General features: G+C 40.4%; 1 protein-coding gene across 1 annotated transcript in view; it reads right to left on the bottom strand.

Annotated features, from left to right (window-relative positions):
* The window catches only part of CSMD1 (CUB and Sushi multiple domains 1), a 1,175,554-nt gene that overhangs the window by 250,218 nt on the left and 900,933 nt on the right, over nt 1–24,403 (bottom strand). Inside the window, exons 18-21 of the mRNA XM_063125095.1 lie at nt 20,181–20,369; nt 18,033–18,149; nt 14,602–14,817; nt 7,232–7,420 (exon numbers count right to left, since the gene is read on the bottom strand). Coding sequence (XP_062981165.1) covers nt 7,232–7,420; nt 14,602–14,817; nt 18,033–18,149; nt 20,181–20,369 — 711 coding nt within the window. The remainder of the gene's footprint in view (nt 1–7,231; nt 7,421–14,601; nt 14,818–18,032; nt 18,150–20,180; nt 20,370–24,403) is intronic.

The following is a 24,403-nucleotide window of genomic DNA, read 5'->3' as shown; positions in this document are numbered from 1 at the left end:
TCTCAGTTCAGCAGCCTGTCTTCTCCACGTTGGCTCTGTTACTGCACAGGATGGCAGGAGAGAGCTGCAAGAGTTTCGTTCTTCCCATTTCCCACATCTGAATTTGGCCACCCCACCTTGGCCAGATTGCAGGCTTCAAATCTGTACACACTTAAATGGGAGCAAGTCCCTGGGGAAACATGCACAGGATTAGACTGCTAACAGTAATCCTAACCCAGTTTAGGTGCGGTGACCCTCCCCCCTGTCACCTTACCTGGCTCCGCCATCATCGCTGCATGGACTGCGGCATTGGCATCGGTGCCAGGTAAGCCCCCCTCTCCCCACACTTACCTGTCTTTGGAGCTCCGGATCAAGGCGAGGCAATCCACTTTGTCTCGATCTGCTTCGTCTTGATCCGCAGCTCCCCTGACTCGATCCGGCTCCGCCTTTGGCGGAGGCGAATCGGGCTGCTCCGCTCCCGCTTCTATGAACCAGAGTGGAGCACAGCCCTAATTCAGAGTGTCTACAAAAAAGCAAAAATTACTTTCTAAAATATGGGTTTGGAAACAGAGCCCATAACCACTCTCTGGGAAAGTATTGGTCTTCTTTACATCTCCTGGGCCCATTAATGAGCATACCAAAACAGAGCTGAGGAGGGAGAGGTTTGCAGAAATCCTCAGAGAGGCCCACTTTACTTTGCAAGATGTGAACTACGCAAACAGAGTGCCACAGTCATTTAAGTACAAATTCAAACTGCACGATTCCCTTTCTGAATGCTTCCCTTAATGCATGTAGAAAACTAACGGCCCAGTAAGACTTATTATAGCATAGCCTTCTCCCTGATGTCCTTGTTTTCCATATTCATTGACTGGTTTCCCCATAAGAGAGGATTTAAAAAGTGCAATCACAAACCTATGGTGTAAAATGGAACAGTCCCAGAAGTGCACCCACATGGGATTACTGTGCTGATCTCCCATAAGAAATATGCAGCAATTACAGGCATTTCTTTACTTCATTCAATATGAAAGGTTCTTGTATTTCAAATATCAGTTAATTCCTCCAGATCAACTATGCTATACTTTGGTCCCTACCAAGTTAAGTGTAGGATTTCAATTACTTTTGGTAAGTTTTAGGATATTTTAATTTATCCTAACAGACTGCAGGAATGGGTTACAAGGGAAAATGTATAATACTTTATACATTTTATAATACTTTATACTTTTTAGATTGTAAGCCTGTGGGCAGGGACTGTCAAGAAATACTTTTGTAAGCTGCCGTGAGAGCCTTTTTTGGCTGAATGGCGGCATAAAAATCCTTAAATAAATAAATAAATAAATACTTTCAGAAAAATTAAGAATATATTTCACAAGGGAAAAAGAAGTTTATGGGATATGTTTTTCTTTTTAGTTTGAATAAACAGTATTCTTATTTACTTTAATGTGGTGCACCTTAACCTAAATTTAGTTTAGTGATAGCAAAGTCAACGTTTGAACATCAGCTGCTTTCAGCAAATAGAATACAAAATTAATTTAATTATGAAATTAGATAATTTTGAAACTATTTCTGCAAAGCAACAGATCTTTGTCTTGAAATGTGGTAGATAAAGGGCTGCAAAGCACATTAAAAAGTCAAAGAACACTGGTCAGAGTGTTTTGAATTTATATTCAACATTGAAAACAGCTGATTTATATCAGAAATTCAAATTAAATGAGTTCTGTCAAGAGAGAAGTGCACCTTTATAATGCCTCTTTCATATGCCTGACATTTGGAACAAAGCCTTTTGTACAGCTTTGATAGACCTTTTCATTATCTTTTTAATAAAATAGTCCACAAATAAACATTTGTATAGGGATACATAACAATTCATCAAATAAATTTTAGGACTGAGCAATATTAATTTCATAGGACTAAACAAGATTCATTTCCTACAGGGAATCTAATAGAAAATAGGAAAAGCAAGGACTCAAAAATAGGGTGGGAGAGGAACTTTGGCAATTTTTCTGAAATAATAAAACTTAGTTTCTGTGACTACAAATGAATAACAGGAAAGATTATTATATTTTATTTATTTATTTACAATATTTATATACCACTCTGTATCTAAACAGATTCCAGAATGATGAACAATAAAAGACAAAAAATATCTGATTACACTTTCTTTCTTTTTTTAAAAAACAATACCAATAACTACTGTGACTGGTCAATCAAGGAAGACTTCTTGAAATATAGAAGGCAACACAACACAATGTTGGTGCCTGCCTGACCTCCAGAGGCAGGGAGTTCCACAGAGAAGGAGCCTTCACCCTGATGGCTCTTCTCCGGGTAGATTCCAATTGGACCATAAGTCCATGCCAAACCACCAGGAGCATGCCATTTGATAACCTCAGTGACAGGGATGGTTGATAAGGGAGAAGATGCTCTCTCAAGTATTCTGTTCCCAACTTGTTTAGGGCTTTGTTGAAAAGTTGTAGTATAGCTCAGAATGCAGCAATGTAGTATTGCTGCATTCTGCACTAGCTCCAACTTCCAGGGCAGCCTTAAGGGCAGCCTCACACAGAGTGCATTGCAGTAATCCAATTGTGAGCTTACTATTGCTCTTACCACTGTGGCCATGCTATCCTTGTCCAGGACAGGGCATACCTGATGAACCGGTTGAAACTCGTAAAAGGCACTTGAATCTACCACAGCCACTTGGGACTCCAATGACAATAATGGATCTAGCAGACATGAACCCAATGATTCAGAGGGAGTGCAACTCCATCCAGAACAGGGAATGAATTCCCAGACTTAGGGAACACTCATCCACAGGGCTTCCACCTTGCCAGGATTCAGCTTCAGTTTATTGACCCTCATCCAGCCCATCACTGAGTCAAGGCACTGATCCAGGAGTTCCACAGCCTCACCTAATTCAGATGACCCAGGGAGATAGAGCCATGTCTTCTTGGCATACTGAGAGCACTTGACTCCAAAATCCCTTGTGACCACTCCAGTGGCTTCATATAGATGTTGAACAACATTTGGGACAAGATTGTACCCTACAGAACCCCATAGTTCAATTGCCAAGGGGCTGAGGAATGGTCACCCAAATGTTATTCTCTGAAATTGACCCTGCAGCTAAGATCAGAACCACTGTAATGAAGTGCTTCTAATGCCCAACCCATGGAGTCAATCCAGGAGGATACTATGGTTGGCGCAATAATAATAATAATAATAATAATAATAATAATAATAATAATAATTCTTACTCGCCTCTCCCTCTGGATCGAGGTGGGGAACAACATTAAATACAATATAATACATAAAACTAGTTAAAAGAGCATATAAAACCAATACAATATTAAAATAACAATCACAAACATCTTAAAATTCTCAAGTTTTAAAATTCATCTGGGTAGGCCTGCCAGAAGAGACTAGTCTTTAGGGCTGTCTTAAACTCAGAGAGAGTATTAAGCCAACGAATCTCTTCTGGCAACAAATCTCAAGAGACATCTATGGAAGAATTTGTAACGAAAATGTTCCCTTCAATCTTGTCATTATATTAAACTTGCACACACTGGCCACGTTCACACATCCTAGCTTATTCTGCCATACTGTGAACAAGCACATGATTAAAGCCAATCAGGAAGGGATAGCTTATTGTGCTGTCTGAACCCAGGATCCTGGTTTGTTGCTCTCAAACAAGCCGGGATTCATAGGACAAAAACAAACACTGGTTGCTGCTGTCTTATGATCCTGGCTTGTTTGGGAGCAGCAAACCAGAATCTTGGATTTGTTGCTCCCAAACAACAAATGAATTTTATCCACCTGTCCTGTGCTCTGACAGAAGGCTCTTTGATCCAGTGGGAGCTTTCATGAGTGGAAAAAGGGGAAAGCAATTTCATTGATTCTCCTCTCCCTCTGTAGCCTGCCCCATTCCTTCCAAATCTGCTACAGAGGGTGGGAGATACTTTGGAATAGTGTGGGAATTGCTGCCAGGGACTGTAGAAGAGACGGGGAATTTATGGGATCAAAGAGAGCTTTCCATCAGTGGTGGGATACAACTGGTTACCACCAAATATTCTATGTGCTCCTGGAGACTGGCTGCATCTCATCTGACATCCCCCAAAGGTTTTTGTAATGCTGTAATTTGCAATTGTGTCAATATTTATTTTGGCTAGGATTTCTGGGAATAAATATTTGTTACACAATCCAGAGGCAGTCCGTTAATGGGACTTATTAATATAGCCATTGATGGGCTTTTTTTGGTCTACACTGGAATTTGCACTCTAAGCTGTGCAACAGATTTGTTTGTCTGCTGAGAAGGACTGCAGGTTCTTTGCTTCCTAAATGAAATTATGACACGTTCCTGATTTAATACTGTAAGTTGAGGTGTCATGTGCACATTATGACAAGGTGCTCTTTGTTTTATTTATTCCATTTCTACAGTGCCCAATAGCTGAAGTTCTCAGGGCAGTTCAGAATTTTTTTCCCAACAGATAAAGGTTGAGCTGTATAAATGATATTATTTCATGCTTTCTTTCTTTTCTTTGTTATGGGCTGGGTGCACTGCTGTGTTCTGGGGCAGAAAACCATGGGAACGTCATGTCCCATTGCCCCAATTTCCCAAGATCCAGCACACATCTATATGTATTGCAGGTTTCAACTTCTCCCTCTCCTCATAACAGAAAACAGAACTTCAACTGCAGTTAAGTTTAACATAAGTTTACGTTGCATTGCAGTAGTCCAATTTTCTTTAATTGTCATAGAACTTAATAATATCTTTATAAACCTCATTTTAAAACACTACATATTAATAGTTTTAATAATGCTAAGCTAATGAAGCAATCTCTTCAACACGAACTGAGAAATAAGGGGCTAATCTTTAGCTAATTCGAAAGGTAGTTCAGAATAAGTTTCCAGTCTTGAAAATCAACAACAAATGATAAAACAAAGCCTTGAAGAGAAAACACTCTGAGGATCAACAACACTCTTTAAAGTTATATACTGTATGTTGGAGCCACTTAAATATGCTTCTTGGTGAGAAGCAAAAACTTAAAAGCGTGTGAAAGGGCCACTAACCTCATAGCTAATACAAAATGGAAAGGGTCTTCTGGTGGCAACACATTTCAGATCCTCTAAAACCGACCATATGTGTTTTATTCCCTTATCTCAAAGAAAATAAATAATTGTAGTTTTAAAATTAAAAAAGCCCTTCATGTGGAAACGTTTTTAATTGCTTCATTATTCAGTACCTTTTGGGTTGGCCTGCAGCCTGTGTTCATGAGGTGAAGTCATTTCAGTGCTTTACCTCAGTTTCAAAGTGCAATGAGGACATAGTAATCCACATAACCTGGCCCTCATCTATACCACACCTGGATTGCTTCTCATTACATTTTAACCCGATTTTTAGCAGTTTAGAATTAGTCAATGAGCCTCCCAGTGCAGCAGCAACAGCGATTTATATTTTTTATTGAGCGTGCTTGATGCTGCGCACATCCGCAACGGAGGAAGGATGACTAAAACTGCTCGCTCGCACACACCGTCAAGCCTCACATACACACAGTCTCAATCTCAATCTCTCTCTCTCTCTCTCACACACACGCATCTACCTGGGATACGTGTTCTCACTGCATGCGCCTCTCCCGTATACACACTTTTCAACTGCACACGTACAACAGTCCTCGCTCCTTGTGCTTCCCAGCTCTGCAAAGTTGATATGCGACTGGCGCTCAGTGAGCCCTGGGGTGTGTGGGAGAAGGGAGGAGTGGCTTGCCGAGGACTCTCCCCGCTCCAGGGAAGTGGAAGAAAGGAACGAGCGGGTGGGTAGGAATGAGTGGGGGAAAGGAACGAGGCAGCAGAGTTGGGAGAGGATGCTTATTTACTCCCAACACAGGATAGGAGAGGAGGGAGAAAGCAGAGCATTTAAAAGAATACGTCCCCTGCCTCTGGCTGCCCATTTCCCCCTGTTTGTTTTCAAACTGAAAGGGCAAGAAGGGACGAGGGAGCCAAAGGAGGATGGGGTAGGTGGGAAGGCAGGCGCTTGGCCAATCACTCTGTCCTGCCCTGGAAGATCCGCCCATCTCTCAAAATGTGATTAAGCCCCTCCAATGACACATAGGTTTAATGCGCTGCACACTCAAACATTGCTCAAAAGTCGCATTAAACCCCAGCTTTGAATATGCGCATTATAGCATTCAAAAGCCGAAACTGTGGCGAATAGATGGCTGCGTCATGTGTCCGGAAGCGGGAAATTGCGCCTTTAAAGCAGGTTAAAGGAGCCGTATAGATGAGCCCCTGAATACCAAAAGCTGGGCTATAAATATCTCTGGCTCTTAACCGTCACAAATCCTAACAGTACACAGGTGGCAGCTAAGCAAGCAATCTTTTTTTCATCTTCATTATGGACTTTTGCATTCAGATGTAGTAACCCTTTGTGTAGTTAAGATTTAAAATAAAAATAAAAATCCTAACTCATCTAACTCTCTCTGACCTCTCACTAATTTTCTCTGACCGATTTCCAACTGACTTTTCCCCTCACTGATACTAAATTCAGCCATCTTTCCATTCTGGCCAATCATTCTTCCATTCACTCTGCTGGTTCAAGAAATGAGCAACAAAATAAATAAATAAAGGGTCTGGAACAAACATATATGCGCTTCTGAAAACTAAGCTACAATACTAAGCAATAGGCTTATAGATCAGTAGATCATAGATCATAGATTATAGATCAGTAATTAGCGTCATTATTGCCCTATGGCTGATTTCTATAAAAGACAGCAGAAATATAGATTCCTTCACACATATTTAAAAAATTGTACCTTCCCTACCCCCACCCCATGCAATATTTTCAGTTGCATTTTCAGCCTAAGTGTTAATGTGAATCAGTCGTTGGGTTCAGAACCAGACTCCCATTAGTAAAAGATCTGTTTCCCATTTATAATACATACTGAAGAATAATTTAAACCACCATAGTCATCCCTTTGAGACCAATCAACTCTGACCATTTTAGTTAAGAAATATGTTTGTTAATATCAATTAGTATAAAAGTTGTTAATTTAACTTATATTATATTAAAAAACAATAACTAAGCATTCCTCTAAAAACTTCTGAAATTACAAAAAGAGGGTACCAAAGTTATTGTGCAATGTTTAAATGCACTGAGCTTACAGAATTGTTCTGTTACACCTTTAGCCTTGCTTACCACCCTCTTGTTTGCCTCCCTCATATGCTACTAACAATTTGATGAATGAAATGAAAGCATGTGACCACCTACCCACACACCTTGGCAGAGGTGCACTCCACACACGACGGCCGCCACCCAGGCATGTAAGCTTGTCCGCACCTTCCAAACGATACCCAGGGAAACAAGAGAACATCAAAGAATCTCCGACACCAAAATGAAATCCTATCCGTCGACTGAATGCAGGAACTCCGGGATCATCGCACGGCTCCAGGTTGTATTCTTCAGACAACAAATCAAAAACAAAGAAAGAGATGAAACAGAAAAATCCCAGTTTCAGGATGAAGTGTAAGGCTTTTCCTTTTAGCAAAGCCTTTAGAAGATTAATCTGACTTACAGAATTAATTTCCTTATTGATGGGTTTTTTTTAATACAGATATTTATGTCTTAATGGGAAACATTTATGGAATACTTTCTTGTTTCATTTGTATGGAGTGTGTGTGTGAGTGTGTGTTGTCTGGAACTGATTGCTTTGCATAACATCACAGAAATATTGTCACAGAATATTATTCATTGGCACTGAGCTGTTAGTACATCCCTGTGCCAAGTGCTTGTGTGACAGCTAAGGACTTACACAGTAGAGCCTCTTTTATATGATCCAAAGCATGCATCATAAACCCTCATGATGGGAGAAAGATCACAGCATCAAGCTCCATCTCCCATGTACACACATATATTTGCCCATCTGCAACTTGTCTGTACGAACAAACCGTGTGCATCTATGCTCATATGCATTGTCAGGAACCTGCCAAAAAGCAGTCTTCAACCCCACATACAAGCCTACATATGCCGTGAGAGCAGGGCTTGTGGTGTATTTCTACACCCTCCGACACTTGCTTATTGTATGGACATAACATCATATGAATAGAATTGTTACATAGTAATAAAAGAAAAAGACTACATCTTCTAGAGCAACTACAGCATTCACAGCCTGACAAGTGAGGCCAAAAAGAGTTTGTGGCCAGATCTACAGCAAGGAGGATATAACTCTATGAAAGCAGTTTGAAAACAGTATATGGAAAGTGTCATGGGCCCCAATTGTCAGTGCACATCATTACCACTATAGTGTAGATCCAGTAGTGTAGATCCTGCCTTTGTGTCCCAGCACATAAGCTGGGATGTGAAGAATCTCACAAGTAGGTAAGTTTGAGGAATTTCAGTTTTGCAAATTTCATCATGTGCTGACCTGATCTACACCTCCAGATGGAAGTGAAGATCAGAACTTTATTATTTATTTATTTATTTATTTATTTATTTATTTATTACATTTCTATACCGCCCAATAGCCGGAGCTCTCTGGGCGGTTCACAAAAATTAAAACCATTCAAAGTATAAAACAACAGTATAAAACCATAATATAAAATACAATATAAAAGCTCAACCAGATAAAAACAGCAGCAATGCAAAATTACAAATTTAAAACCATGTTATTTAAAATTTATAGATTGTTAAAATGTTGGGAGAATAAAAAGGTCTTCACCTGGCATCTAAAAGCATATAATGCAGGTGCCAAGCGAACCTCCTTAGGGAGCTCATTCCACAGCCGGGGTGCCACAGCAGAGAAGGCCCTCCTCCTGGTAGCCACCTGCCTCACTTCCTTTGGCAGGGGCTCACGGAGAAGGACCCCTGAGGATGACCTTAGGGTCCGGGTAGGTACATATGGGAGGAGGCGTTCCTTCAGATAACCTGGCCCCAAGCCGTTTAGGGCTTTAAATGTTAATACCAGCACTTTGAATCGGGCCCGGACCTGGACTGGCAGCCAATGAAGCTGGAAAAGGACTGGCGTAATATGGTCTCGTCGGCCAGTCCCTGTTAGTAAACGGGCTGCCCTATTTTGTACCAGTTGAAGTTTCTGGACCATTTTCAAAGGCAGCCCCACGTATAACGCATTGCAGTAATCCAAACGAGAGGTTATCAGAGCATGGATAACTGTAGCTAGGCTATCTCTGTCCAGATAAGGGCGCAGCTGGTATATCAGCCTAAGCTGATAAAAGGTGCTCTTTGCCACTGAGTTCACCTGTGCCTCAAGTGACAGTTCTGGATCCAAGAGCACCCCCAAACTACGGACCCGATCCTTTAGGGGGAGTGCAACCCCATCCAGAACAGGACAAACATCACCTCGCCGGACAGAAGAACCACCCGCTAACAGTACCTCCGTCTTGTCTGGATTGAGTTTCAGTTTATTAGCCCTCATCCAGTCCATTACCGTGCCCAGGCACTGGTTCAGAACAGCCACTGCCTCACCTGGGTTTGATGAAAAGGAAAGGTAGAGCTGGGTATCATCTGCATATTGATGACACCTCAGTCCACATCTCTGGATAACCTCCCCCAGCGGCTTCATGTATATGTTAAACAGCATAGGGGATAAGATACAGCCCTGCGGAACCCCATGGCTTAGAAGCCACGGCACAGAGCAATAATTCCCCAGCAACACCTTCTGGAATCGGCCATCCAAGTAGGAGCGGAACCACTGCAACGCAGTACCTCCAACTCCCAGCTCAGACAACCTATCCAGAAGGATACCATGGTCGATGGTATCGAAGGCCGCTGAGAGGTCTAGGAGAACCAACAGGGTCGCACTCCCCCTGTCTCTCTCCCGACAGAGGTCATCCCACAGGGCGACCAAGGCAGTTTCCGTTCCAAAACCAGGCCTGAAACCTGATTGAAATGGATCTAGATAATCCGTTTCATTCAAGAGTGCCTGGAGTTGTCCTGCAACCACCCGCTCAAGCACCTTGCCCAGGAAAGGGAAATTAGCCACCGGCCTGTAGTTGTTAACGTCCTCCGGGTCCAGATTAGGCTTCTTCAGGAGTGGTCTAATTGCCGCCTCTTTTAAAGAGGCCGGCACCACTCCCTCTCTCAAGGAGGCATTTACAACCTCCTGGACCCAGCCGGCGATCCCCTCCTTATTTGATGTAATAATTATCCACCAGCTTTCACTCTTCCCCAGATTGATATGGAAATGGGATGAAAAGACTAATAAGAAAACAGATGCTCAAGTATCCTGGACCAGAAATAGATTTATTTGGCCATGTCATATCTAAGGTTTAACTAGAACCCACCCCCGCACTACACTGAGACACAGCCTAGGCAGCCAAAAGCCTGCCTTCTCTTTTTCTTCTTTGTTTTATTACATGCCCTTGCAGGACACCGAATCTGATGCCAGAGCACCTGCTGGAGTGCTTGTCGGGATGGCAACTGTTACATCAGCAGCTGGACCAGAGCCAGTACTTGCCATGAGTGAAACAACAACAGAATTGTGACATGGCATTCGCAAAGGAGGCCAATGCTTCATCCTGGGAACTACTGTGATAACCTAACAGCTTGCAGCAGGAAAAATGCTTCCCGCCCAACCTAAGTTTGAGCGGGAAAGCAAACGGTTGTGGGTTTGGGAGGGGCTAAGGAAGGGAGCACTGGGCTCACGTGGCTCGGTATGTGAGCCTCGTGGGCCAGGGGCGGAGCCGCGGCTATAAAAGCCGCACCGCCCGAGGCTCGGCCTCTTCGCGTTTTCGGCTCCCACCCTCCCGCCCGTTCCTAGTTTGGGATTAGCCGGTCGCTCCTTTTGGAAGGAGGGCTAAGTAGGAATTTTCCCACATACGTGGTTTTCGCCTACTTCACACTAGGAGCGTTAGGGCGATCTGGGTTATAAATAGGTTAATTTGTGAGCAGGAAGGTGCGGGAATCTAAACCTAAGATAGGGACGGTGAGCCCACTGGCACCCTGGGCGGTGAGCTGCATAGCCAGAGGACCTGCTCCTCGGGGTTGTGCGGCTTACGAGTCAGGCTATGGCGTGCGGTTGGAGACCATACTCGCTGCATCTACCCACTGTCCCTTATGGCAGTGGGCGGGGGGTGCAGTGGGATGGTCTCTCCACACTCTCAGAGTGTCGTAAAGGCGTGGAGCCGAGGATTCGGCTTCTAGCCTGGAGAGTGGCTCGCCCTTTTGACAGGCAGTAGGCCTGTGTAGATGTGAGATTCCCGCATTATCGCACTCAGATCCGGGGAGGGAGGATTAGCCTAATTATTCAATAAAAGAGGCCCTAGTTTCACCCAAATGCTCTTGTGTCCGTGTCTTCTTTCTTGCGTCCTCCCTGACCCACAACCGTCTGCAAGACACTGATTAGTAGTAGTCAAAATATATCTCAAAAAAATATCCTTCAAACCAGGCCCTGTTTGGGATTATACATATTTACAATTTGTTTCAAAACTTTCAAAAGAAATGTATATAGAAAGAAACCCCTATTTCAGCACCAGTAGTTTATAAAAAATGTAGCTGATAATTCAATGTGAATTAATTTGCATGTGCAGACTCATCTTACTGCATACAGGAACTGCAGTCTTTGAAAGTGAAGTCCAATGTGAAGTCAAAGTAACCCCTGCAGGATTTTTTTTTACCCTGCAGAGGAATTGAAGAATAAACTTAGCAGTATAGTGCCTTTGTAGTCAAAGAAAAATAGTCTTTATAAAATAGAACAGAGCAAGAAGAGCATATATAAGGAGGATAAGAAATGAAAAGAGACTGCTTTGCATGCTTAATGCAGCATTTTCTATTTGTGGTATACATTTCTATCACCTCTGCCAGATCAGTTTTTACTGATACCAAAACAAACTGTTATTTCAGCTCATATTCAATTCAAAGCATTCTCTTTCCAATAAACAATGCCCATTTTGCAGAACAATATTCTTCTTCTCTGAAACAAAGGACACTATTCCTGGACTGTATCACTGATTACTTTTAAAATGATACTTTTTATTGTGTTGCATTATTAGCTTTTCTCATTGTTGTTCTGTTGTTGTTTGTCTGTTTTTGCTTTTATTGAGTTTGTCTCATTAAGAGCTTTGGACATAGAGTGACTAATAAATTGAGATGATGATGATACCTAGGGAGGTTGTGGGCTCTCCCACACTAGAGGCCTTCAAGAGGAAGCTGGACAACCATCTGTCAGGGATGCTTTAGGGTGGATTCCTGCATTGAGCAGGGGGTTGGACTCGATGGCCTTGTAGGCCCCTTCCAACTCTGCTATTCTGTGATTCTATGATTCTATGATAATGATGATGATGATGATATTTGGGTCTGCTTAGTGCCCCCTAAGGGAAGACTACTTAAGAATCTTATGTCTACCACCTTGAGCTCTTTAGAAGAATGCTGGAATTTACATGTAATAAAATAAATGAGTAACCATATTTTGCAAATAACGGCAGATCTGCAACAAAAGGTTGCAGCATGGAGTGCTTCTGTTCAGGTTCCATGCTATTCCATTCCATTCTCCTCCCCAACTCCAGGTTTCCATTTTGTTTTGTTTTTTTCATCCAACATTTCTTGGCCAGTGAACATTCTTAGTACTCATTGGTCTATTATGAGAAGGGTTTCCCCCCCTCAAAATATTTCTTTTTGTACTTCTGTAAACCTTGAGGCTCCCCAAGTCTACTAATCCTTTCTTCTTGTGTGTGAATGATACTGCTTTCACTACAAAAGGATCCAAACACACTTCTGAGCTTCAGAAATAAAAGGAAATAAAATAACAGTCAGGCCCAGCATCAGCATGTAGCAACTTTGGACAGCTCCTGTAGTCCTCACCTGGAGGTTACAAGCCATCATTTAAAATTTCCCATAATGCCTTGAAACAATGCGAAATTGGACACTCTAGGGTAATTTGGAGCATTTCTGATAGTATCTCATAGCCACTGACACAAACAATGCACACAGCTGGGAGTAGAGGTAGGGAGAGCAATGTAGGAGGAACCAATGAAGAGCACTTTCCCATAGGTGTCCTCAAACCTGGGGCTAGATATCATAATTGTATTTTCAGCAAAAGAGGCACTTATCAAATAATTCATTACAAAATAATGTTTTGTCTAAACAGCGTATTACTCATGCCTCTTCTTTTCAGCTTGCCTGAGAGACAAGTATGCACAACAATTATAGAGCCACCTGTCTGTTTTGAGGATTCCTTTCCCATTTTATATTGTGAAATATACATAAAGATTACAAAGATTTAAGCTAGTTACAAATTCCATTGTGTCTCCCTATTACTCTGCTACAGAACAACCAAAAAGAATTAACCACTTTGTGCATCTGACTGACTAAAAAAAATGCTCATACCACAATAGATTTAAAGTGTTTAAAGTGTTACACACACACTATACTATATAACTTGCATTTTTATTCTTTTATTAGATAGTGAGTTTCTGCTTAGGCTGTTTTACTCCAGTTCCCATTCTGATGCTCAGCAGATGTTTTAAGACATGGCGAATGGTCAGGAAACCTGGGGGTTGTAGTCCAAAGTATCTGGAGTGCACCACATTGGGTAACACTGCACTAACTATTCCGCAAGCATATAAGTGAATTATAATCAGTAACTTTCTGTATTTCTTGATTGATCATATTATATTCTTATGTATGTTCTTCATTTTTCATTGCCTTTATTTTAGCTTTATTTCAAAATAAAATTCAACATGCTGGTTTTAACCTATAAAGCCTTACACGGCTTGGGACCACAATACCTGATGGAATGCCTCTCCTGACATGAACCTACCCGTACACTACGCTCAACATCTAAGGTTCTTCTCTGAGTGCCTACTCTGAGGGAAGCTCAGAGGATGGCAACAAGGGAGAGGGCCTTCTCAGTGGTGCCCCCCAAATTATGGAATGATCTCCCCGACGAGGCTTGCCTGGTGCCAACATTGTTATCTTTTCAGCACCAGATTAAGACTTTTCTCCTCTCTCAGGCACTTAACAACTTATGCTGAATTTTTAATTGACCCCAGAATAGTTGTTTTACATCAATATTGTTTTTAAATAGATATTTTTTATGCTTTTAATTTTTTTGTATATCTGTTTTTAATGTTAATTGTTTTTGACTTTTGTGAACCGCCCAGAAAGCTTCAGCTGTGGGGCAATAAATAAATGTAATAAAATCAATCAATCAATCAATCAATAAAATGAAATTTCAAGGGTGGGGTGGGTGTAAGTGCCACAGGTTTCTTTCTTCTGCTGCTAGTTATAACATTTTCATGAACAAACTGGACCAAATTATCTGGATCTAGATCAAGGAAAATGCATGAAATGCATGAAAGGTTTTACCTCACAATGAGAAATAAGTCTACTAGACTTACCTACTACTAGATAAGTGTGTGTTAGTTGTAAATGCAAGTACAATGTGTATAACTATAAATGCAATGTAAGAGTATGAGCAAGCAAGTTCACAAGCAATATGAGAAACTTTGGAAAGATAAATTACAAATAGATTAAACACAATGCAAATCTGAATACACTTAATATTGTTTGTTCCAGTTTCTACTGTAGAGTAGATCTTACTAATTTCTTAAATAACTCTAGTATTGCTGAATACATTTTCTCATTAATAATATAAATGGGATCATTTTCCAAACACACATATTTACCTGAAAATGTTATGTTAAAGCCTTCATAGGAAATAGAAAAATCAGAAATGAAGCGAAGTTGTGCAGTGAAGTTTCCAAAGAGTCCAGCTTTTATCGTAGGAGGCAAAACAGATCCGGTTAATCTGGCCACAGGTTCTGTGAAGCTTCCATCTTCAGTGATGAGCAAATAGTCATGGGAACTCTCCAGATGAAAGGTGTGGAAAATCAGCTGAACACCTTGAAAGATGGAAAAAGAACCAGATTTTGCTTTTTCAGTAAAAGATGAACAACAAAATAGGTTAGGATATCTTGCAGCCAGATCTCTTCAACTGAACCACTCACAACCATAATCAGACTTCACTACCAGATTCCGTCAGCCAAAGTGAAAGTGCATCAAGCCCTCAAATATTTTACATATATGGCTATTGTGATAATTCAAGTACGGTTGTTGCATCAATGAGTGCCCCTGTCAGATGTCTGCAAGTAGGGTCGATGCAACTACAATCCTGCTGTGCTCTCTGCAATTCTTCCTTCCCCAAAACCTAGAACATTTTTTTGGATTGGGGAAGGCAGTGGCAGCAAAGTTATTCACCTGAGTAAGTGTTCCACGGAGCCTCATCACACTTACATTAGGCCTGAGTTTTCATGCAACAGTGGTATATGTTCTCCAAGTTGTGGTAAAGTGCATGCAAAGGTACTGTGATGTACTTCGTAAGGTACTTACAAAGAGTTACTATTTGTAAGAGGGGCCATTTGCCTTTAAGAGAAAGCATGGGGGAAAGAACTAGTGTTGGTCCTGTTCAAATGGCTGACTGTAGCTAGGGATACTTGGCCTAAACTGAGCTATATACTAAAATAAACACTTCTAACTCCATTTGTAAGAAGCTGTGCCTTTTCTTAGAATCTAGAGAACACCTCTGAATTTCTATTGCAACAAAACTCATTCATGAGAACCAGTGTGGTACAGTGATTAGAGTGTTAGACTGGGACTCAGGAGATCCAGGTTCTAGTCTGCACTCAGCCATGAAGATCACTGGATGACTTTGGGCCAGTCACTGATTCTCTGCCTCACCTACCTCACAGGGTTGTTGTGAGGATGAAATGGAGAGGAGAGCCATATAAGCCTCCTTGGGTTCCTAGCAAGAGGAAAAAAGGTGGAAGAAATAATAATAATAATAATAATAATAATAATAATAATAATGAAATTATCCCCAAAGTCCATCTTCAGAGCAGCATTTTGTAGATACTTTAGCTGTAGAGAAGACAAAAACCTTTCACTGCTACTACTGTAGTGTAGAGAATCCAATCTAAGGGTTAGCCATATTAAGTATAAAAATCAATTGAAACAAAGCTAGTTATAGAAGCCAGTAGATTTCATATGTTTCCAGGGACAGAACCTGAATAGCTACCACAACTATAGGAAAAAAACTGGGCAGGACTCTTACTCTCAAAAATTATTGGTCTGCACCGTGACAATACTATCTTATAATCATCTAATCACCTGTTTCAGGCTAGTTATGATAACCATTCAGTCTAAGTTGTCTTTGTCTAAGTTGTATCTGTCTTAGATAAGACAGATACAAGGAGACATCCAAGGAGACATTTTCGCATACATGACATTTTGCCTGCTGTATAATGGCTACTTCACAGCTTCCTTTAGAAAATGGAGGCACCTATGCTAACAACAATGGAACCCCAATTTTGAGGCTTTCAAGTTACCGTGGCACAAATACACCTATACATAAATATTTTGTGTTATCCCTTTGAGGGCTGGTTAACTGGTCACATTTTAGCCTCATAAGCTCAAGCTCCACTTTAAATGGTTTTCTCGCATCCTTTAGAACTAAAAACTTCCCTAACAGGTGGATGGGTGAAAATCCATTATAGATGATAACATTTATGTTGTAGATTATTCAGTAGGCTTTAGCATAGTTAAATTCCTGTAGAAAATTAATCTGAGGACATCTACTATAAGGCTATGGCTTGCATCTAAAAATGGTATGTGGAAAGAGAAAATACATTCGCGCTAACCATGAACTCTTGTGCAAGTGCTAGTAGGAGGCTTCTCACAGTATAGCACCAGAATGTATCAGAAATTGCATTGTAATATGAAAAACAAGGTGAATAAAGAAGATACAGTCTGTACCATATAAACTATTGTAGAGCATAAAAGAATTTTAAGGATATGCTTGTGCAAAGGCTTATGCAAGAACAAGTACAAACAGAATTTCTATGGATCTGAGGTTCTTATGCTATGTTGTAACAGCCCTTCTGTGTCTGAAAGAGACCTTCAATTAACAAAACCAAGCCAAACAAAACCAAGCCAAAGAAGAATACCTGAAATACCAAACTTAATTCAATTGTTCACACAATTCAGACTAAGTTGTAGCAAAAGCACAATACAGTTGGCACATTTATGATGGCCTCCAACACTGTCTATAATTCATACAATATTTGAAACTAAGATACATATGTAATTGCCAAAATTTGCCCATGTCAGAAATCTTCATGTTTCTTAAAGCCCTTGCTTTTGACCCCAAACAATTGCATAAGGATTTTTATTTTTGTAAAGGAAATGAAGAAAGGTACAAAGAAGGAACTGAAAAAAAGAAATGATATCACAAAGGTCCAGAAATCGAGACCAAAAAAAATCCCATTAATTTTAATTCTCTACTTTTAAAATCCTATTTCTTCATTTGAATGAATGAAGTTATCTAAACACCCATACCATTCTATTTAGATAAAACGCTATACTTGATCAAGAATATATTAAATCTTAACAAAATCCAGAAGGAAAAATCTAGAATTATTTTTCACAGAGAAGTACTGTAATTGTTAGAGAGGCAAACATTAATGGAGAAAGATAACAATTTAATTACTGGTATTGGATGGAGTCTAACATGAATAAATCTTCAGCAACGTCAACAGGTGGGATGATTAAAAGTTTAAAAAGCTGGGACCAACCAGCATTGACAATTGGCCCCTTGTTAATTTCACGATTGTTCAAAGTGTGGTGTCGGGGAAAGAGAAAAGAAAACAATATCTAGGAATATATTGCAAAGAAAGAAAGGAAGGAAGGAGAAAAACAGAGAGTATTTTTACATTTATAAGGTCTGTATTTTGCTTCTGTCTCTTTACATTTAAATGAAAAGAAGGCAGTTAAAACCATGGAATTCTAGGTGATGCCCTGAGACTTGGCAATCCCAATTGAGGGTCAAAGTAATAAAATCTCTTTCATATTTGATCTTTTTCTCAAGCAGTTAGATAGCCAGGTTACGTTCATATTTATATTATTATTAGTAGTATTAGTATTAGTATACCCATAAAATATTATATTAGCCATAAAAAGATTCCATTGCTTTTAAATTTGTAAAATTAAATTTATTCTGACTTCAGGAGACATTTTGAAGTTACATATCCTGTGCACTTCTAAAATCATGTGATATTCTTACCCTTGCCATGAGAAACCTCGATTGTCCACGTGCAGTTTAAAGAATTTGGATAAAAATCAGGAAAGCCTGGTGATAGTATTGTTCCACTTTTCCCATGTATATAGCCACCACATAGAGCTAAAGAAAGGGAGGAAAAAGAAAAATATATTGATGTTCTACTGTTCCATGTCTAATTAAGAAGGATGATTTACGCTCTTTAGCTTTGAGGAGCACACTACTAACAAATGCTAACCAATTTTATTAAACTGGGCAAAAATTCATTTTTTGAAAAATGCACCCCCTCATGTTGTTTATGTTTTACATAATAGGTCCCTGCTGAAATCGAAAAGTTGTAAACATCATCAGAGCAAATGAACTGATTAGCAGCAGCAGACATGATAAGACTGAAATACATGCATTATCTGCCTTAAGGTCTACTCAGAATTGCCAGTGAGTGTCTTGTCTCCTTGGCAACCTGAGAGTAAAGAATCTGACAAGAGTATGTCTCAAAAGAGATAATAAGAGAAACGTAGAGCGTGTGGGTTTTATATTTTAGAGAGGGCAGGTTATGCTGAAGCCAATCAAATACAGAGTATAGCCATCAAGTGCTGCTGTAGTAGATGAAAGGCTTGCGAGATTAACTGAGAGAAAGAACCTGTATTCAACATATAGCAAAAGTTACCAACTGTAAAATTAACATATATGCAGCATAACAAGAATATATATGTTCAAATTACAGGCCAATCCCAAGGATGTGACAGATGATCTGTAGAAAAAGATGCCATTATAAACTCCATTGATTGTCTTTGATTTAGACATAAGGGCTTATATATGAGAACAACAGTATAGTATTCTCATTACGTTGATGATGGATTGCTCAACAGAGTTACCTCTAAAAACATTTCAAGGGAGAAAGTGATACATATTTTCTCTTGCTGACATACTAGTTCTTACAAAACTGAAAACATGTTGCAGTTAGGAGGATAAAATATGCTAGGGCACAAAGCTAATATTTTTCATGTAATTCAAATTTGTCATAATAAGACTTCTCAAATTTGCATGGCACATATATTCTAAATTACAAAAGGATTGCAAAATTTGACTGTACTGATAGTGCCGTTTGGTGTATCCCTGACTTATCTTTTCCTGGATCTTATATATTTTTAATGTTTCAAATATTCAACAATCAGGAGTATTAAGCATTGGCATACTTCCAGCTTTTGATCGATAAGATTAAACTAACAATAGTAAATAAGCAATCATTTATATACATTAAAATTCCAAGATTCGGCATGCATTTCATCGTCACTTGAACTCTGATCTTGTACCAAAAAACAGAAGTAGCTCTTTAACACTGATTGCTTTACAAAATTATTACTGAATGCATGTACATCTATATATTCCCCTCCCTTCTGACTACCTCTTTGGCAAACTGCTTAGTTGATGGGCTCATCACTATCCAAGCTGCTGTTAGCACTGGACAACAGAGGAATGGGGTTGTATTCGAATATTTTGTTAGCCTCTTCCTCAAAGGGCATGTCTACACCTAAGGGTATAGAGGGAGGGAGGGGAGGATTGTGGGCTTACGTGCTTCCACAATCCTCCCCCAGTGTCTAAACGGCTGTGCAACATCCCGGAAGAGAAAAGGGATGTCAAGGCTGCCATATGCTTTTTAAAGAAGAGCTGGTCGCATGACCCCGATCCAGGGGAAAAGGTAAGAAAAAACGAGCCCCCCTCCCCCACCATCCCAGGGATAGTGGAATTACTTCCCCTGAACAGCTTTGTGACCATTTTTGATAGCCACAGTTACTCACAAGGAGGTGAGAAGCCGGGAAGAGCGCCCACCACCCCGCAGACTTGGGATCTTCCTGGGACCATGGGCAAAATTGGAATAACCATCTCGTTTATCCTGGGAAAATGGAGGGGTCATCTCTGCTTCCCCCAGGGATCCCCTGTGCATCACCTAGACACACAGGAATGACCTCAGGATGGACCCAGGAGAAATGACCCCTGGAGAAAGGACTGTTGTACACATGCCCTTAGTCACAATGTGATGAGGGCATGGTTTGACCCTCTCCTTGTAGGGTTTGGGGGTGGGGGAATTGTCACATCTATTTTTATCATTTCTTTAGCTATGGTACCATGACAATTATAGTATATAGTACATACCATCACAACTAGGTAGTGCATGATTCCACTGATGGTTCCGTTCACACACAAGTGGTTCATCCTCACTAAGAGTGTAACCTGGATCACAGCTAAAAGTTACTGTAGATCGGATACTGAAATTATTACCATGCCGATGGCCATTAACAGGGATTCCTGGGTCAAGGCAAGAATCTGATTCCAATGTAACACCTGGACAGAAGACAGAGAAATATTAGAAGTCCATTGAAAAGGAGCAAAGAAAATAGAACTGATAACTCAAATCAAAGCACTTAGAACTTTTCTACATGAGGGTGTTAATTGGCTGCTAATCCGCTGTTATCTACTTTTGGTTTCATCTCAGAACTGAGTTCCAAGTACCTGACAAAGAGCATTTCTTTTCCTGCTTTTCTACTACATAACTGTTATGTGGCACTGAGGTATAGTGGAATAGTGCCAATTCACAAGTGAAAAGGTGATTTCTTTTACTTTCACAATTAAATGCCAAATTTTCCTGCTCTTAACAAAAGAAGCAGAAAAAACACCCTCCCTGAAATTGTTCTTTAGACTCAGAAGTGAAACTGGAGGGTCACACCATTGACTAAAGAACCATGAATAGAGAATGATGATTGCCACATTTTGCACTAGCTGAAGTTTCTGGACCCTTTTTGAAGGCATTCTATGTAGAGTACTTTATAGTAATCTAAATGTGAGAAGATCAGAGCATGGATCACTGTGGCCAGATCCAATTTCCCCAGGAAGGAATGCAGCTGCTGCACCAACAGAAGTAGGGCAAAATTACTCCTAGACACTGGCACCACTTCACCATTCAGAAGCAACACTTGATCCAAGAGCACCCTCAAAGCTGTGTACATGATCCTTCAGAGGGAGTGCTGTCACATCTAGAATGGGTTGTGCTCCCAATCCTGTTGACCTGTCTACTGACCAACAGGACATCTATTTTGGGTGGATTGAATCTTAGTTTTTTTACCCACATTCAATCTCTTATTGCACTCAGAGTTGCACAGGCTCCTTGGCATCAGTTGAAAAGTAGACAGAGCTGGGTATCACTAGCATGAGACCCAAGCCCAAAACGCTGGATGACTTTTCTCAGTAGCTTCCTCTATATGCTAAACAGCATGTGGGACAAAACAGAACCCCAAGGAACTCCATAGGCCAATGGGACAAGCTCAGCCAAATAGGACAAGAACTACCACAACACAATACTTCCAAGTCCATGGCAGCCAAGCGCCCAAGAAGGTTACCATGATCAACAGTATCAAATGCTACTGAGGAATCCAGCAGAACCAACAGGGTCACACTTCCCCTATCTAGCTCCCAAGGCTGTCTCCATCCCCAAACCAGGTCTGAACACAGATTGAAAAGGATGCAGATAAATCAGTTTCATCTAAGAGAACTTGGAATTGTGAGGCTGCCACCTGCTCCAAGACCTTACTCAAAAAAATGAGATTCAAAAATGACTGATAATGATCAAGGTTGGTGGGAGCCATTGAAGCTTCTTCAATAAAGTTCTTACTATGGCTTCATTTAGGTTTTACCAGGACCTCCCTTAGAGGAGCTGGAACATTGCCTTCTTTCGAGGGGGCATCAACATTCGCCATCATCCAATTGGCCACCCCTACTCTGCTAGCTCCCATAAATCAGGATAGACAGGGGTCTAAAGAGCATGTGGTTGACCTGACATGTCCAAGCAACTTGTCCACCTTCTCAGGATGAACAGACTGGAACATATCCAACAACATAGGTCAAGCAACTGCTTCAGTCTTCTCAGAGTCTGTATTCAATGCAAAGTCCAAGCGAGAGCAAGTCTGAGTGATTTTGTCACAGTGGCTTCAGATGGTTCCTGGGAGGCAAAATGGAATTGCCATTTAAGAACCTAAAATAACCGCCTGGATGGCACTGTGCTGATGCAATAGAGGCATAGAAGAAAGATTTCTTTGCCTCACATACTGTCACAAAATAGGTCCACAGGGTTTTTGTGAGGGTAAGTGCATGCTGTCTTGTACTCCTTGAAAGAAAACAGAATAGAAGTAAAGAAAGCACATGGGATAACCCCCCACCAGTAGGGGGTGATAATTCCATGGGTAAATTTCATGAAATCAAAGATCCTAAACATTCTCCCAACTGCAAAGGAGTTATTCGCACCTGCAGGACAAGCAGAAATTGTGGTTGATAGGACTGGAATGACTATGAACAGGATAGATTGATGCTAGCTTTGTGTATCTGAAAATACAGTTTAGTATTTGGATCAGATCATCACTGCCATCAACAAAACCGTTTTTTCCTTGATTCCATCATATTTTTTCCTTCCACAAAAAATTACTTTTAGACCTCCTAAATAGCTGTAACTTAGTTTCCATTCCTTAAAGAGTGCTGATCTCTATCGAAGCCCCAATCTCCGTAAAACCACATGGCATTTTATTTACAGCTTAGTATTATTGCTAAGCATAGATAGTAATCTTGGAAATGATATCCTGCCAAAGTGTCACTTCTAAGGAGTTGAGTCAACAGTGGCATAACATTTTCAGCTTTTGCTGTCACGTTGGCTGATGATTTCGGACTTCAGTCAGGCAAAATATTTCTAATGATGTACAGTGATAATTTATTAACATAGCAACTGGATTAAACATTGGAGAACTGGATAGATAGGGAACTGTTATTTAAAATGCTTTTCAGGGTGCTGGTACATCTGCTCCTGAAGAAACCTACATTGGACCTGGAAGATTATCTCAGTAATTATTGGCCAACTTCTAGTATCCTCTTCCTTGGCAAGGTACTTGAATAGGAAGTTGTTACACAACTCTCAGACAAGACTGGATTTTTAGTTCCATTTCAATCAGGCTGTAAAACTGGGTTTGGTACTGAAACTGTCTTGGTCACCCTGATGGATGACATATCCTAGAAGACAGGGAAGGCAACCTTGCTGATTCTTCTGCTCCTGACAACCAGGGAAGATCAAAACTGTTGGTTTCACTTTCTACTGCATTGGAAGTTCTTTCTCTCACAAATATGAAGAACTTTCTGAATTTTAATAAATTCTTCTCAAAAATGGAAACAAATCCTCACCTAGTTGCACCAGTCAAATTTAAGTGGCGCAGCTATTCCTAGCATGGAAAAGTACATGATATATCTGCCTGCCATATATCTGCTAAGGACGAGAAGCCTGTCAGGACTAAAACAGGTGACAACCCTAATGAAGCACTAGCATAGCTGAATACACAGGGATTCAAAGGCAGACTTTTGAGAGCTAAACACTGAAAGTCCTGGAATGGACCCTGGATGGACAAATCTATCTGGTTTGGTTTCTCCCACATTTGTGTTCTTTTGGGTTTTTTTAAATGTCAAGTTATTTTTGTCCGGAATATGTAGAACTTTGGGTACATTTTTATCAAAACCAAACTGAAATGAAATTCTCACCCATCCCTACTCTCAGCAACTTTGGGTATCATCACTATCCTTCTAGATAGGTTGCCTGGATTGTGGATAGAAGGTATCGTACTAAGGTAGTCCTGTTCCAACTTGGACAGTCCATTTCAAATGGTTGGGCTGAGGGACTACTGCTCATCTCTCTAGCACAGACTTCCCTAAGCTGGTGTCCTCCAAGTGTGTGGATCTACAACCCCCATCATCCCTGACCATTAGCCATGCTGACTAGGACTGATGGAAACTGTAGTCCAAAATATCTGTACGGCACCAGGTTGGGAAAGGCTTTCCTGGGCTCATCTCAGATTTATGTTAAGCAATCTCACATGCTTTTAAACCTCTACATCAGCAGAGAGATGATTGAGATGACTTCCAAAGTAAGATAGTCTTTGGAAATTAGCCAAACAATTTCTGATTCATTTAATAGTATTTGTAAGTAGATTGGCTTATTTTCCAAGCTAATCTGATGTGTGCCCATTTCACCCATTTGTATAACAAATTAACATGTCTTCTCTTCCAGAACACTAGACAAACAGGGTTCTCTAAACTCCAATTTTCATTCCTAAATTTAATGTTATTATCATGCATAGCCTAAATGGGGAAAATGAATGTTGTAGTCAGGTAAGAGCTAACACTGAAATTACTACCTGTTGATAAGCATAAGTAAACATAACAATTACCACAATCAATCTATACTGTAAAGAATAATGTTTGGAAATAATAGTGCATGACTTCAACACTAAGAATGTCAACAGGTATATTAAATATACCTCTACATTAAATATTAATTACTATTTTCATAG

The sequence above is a fragment of the Elgaria multicarinata genome, chromosome 4 (assembly GCF_023053635.1).
Source record: "Elgaria multicarinata webbii isolate HBS135686 ecotype San Diego chromosome 4, rElgMul1.1.pri, whole genome shotgun sequence".
Taxonomy (NCBI): domain Eukaryota; kingdom Metazoa; phylum Chordata; class Lepidosauria; order Squamata; family Anguidae; genus Elgaria; species Elgaria multicarinata.
This window is presented reverse-complemented; position numbering and strand designations above follow the sequence as displayed.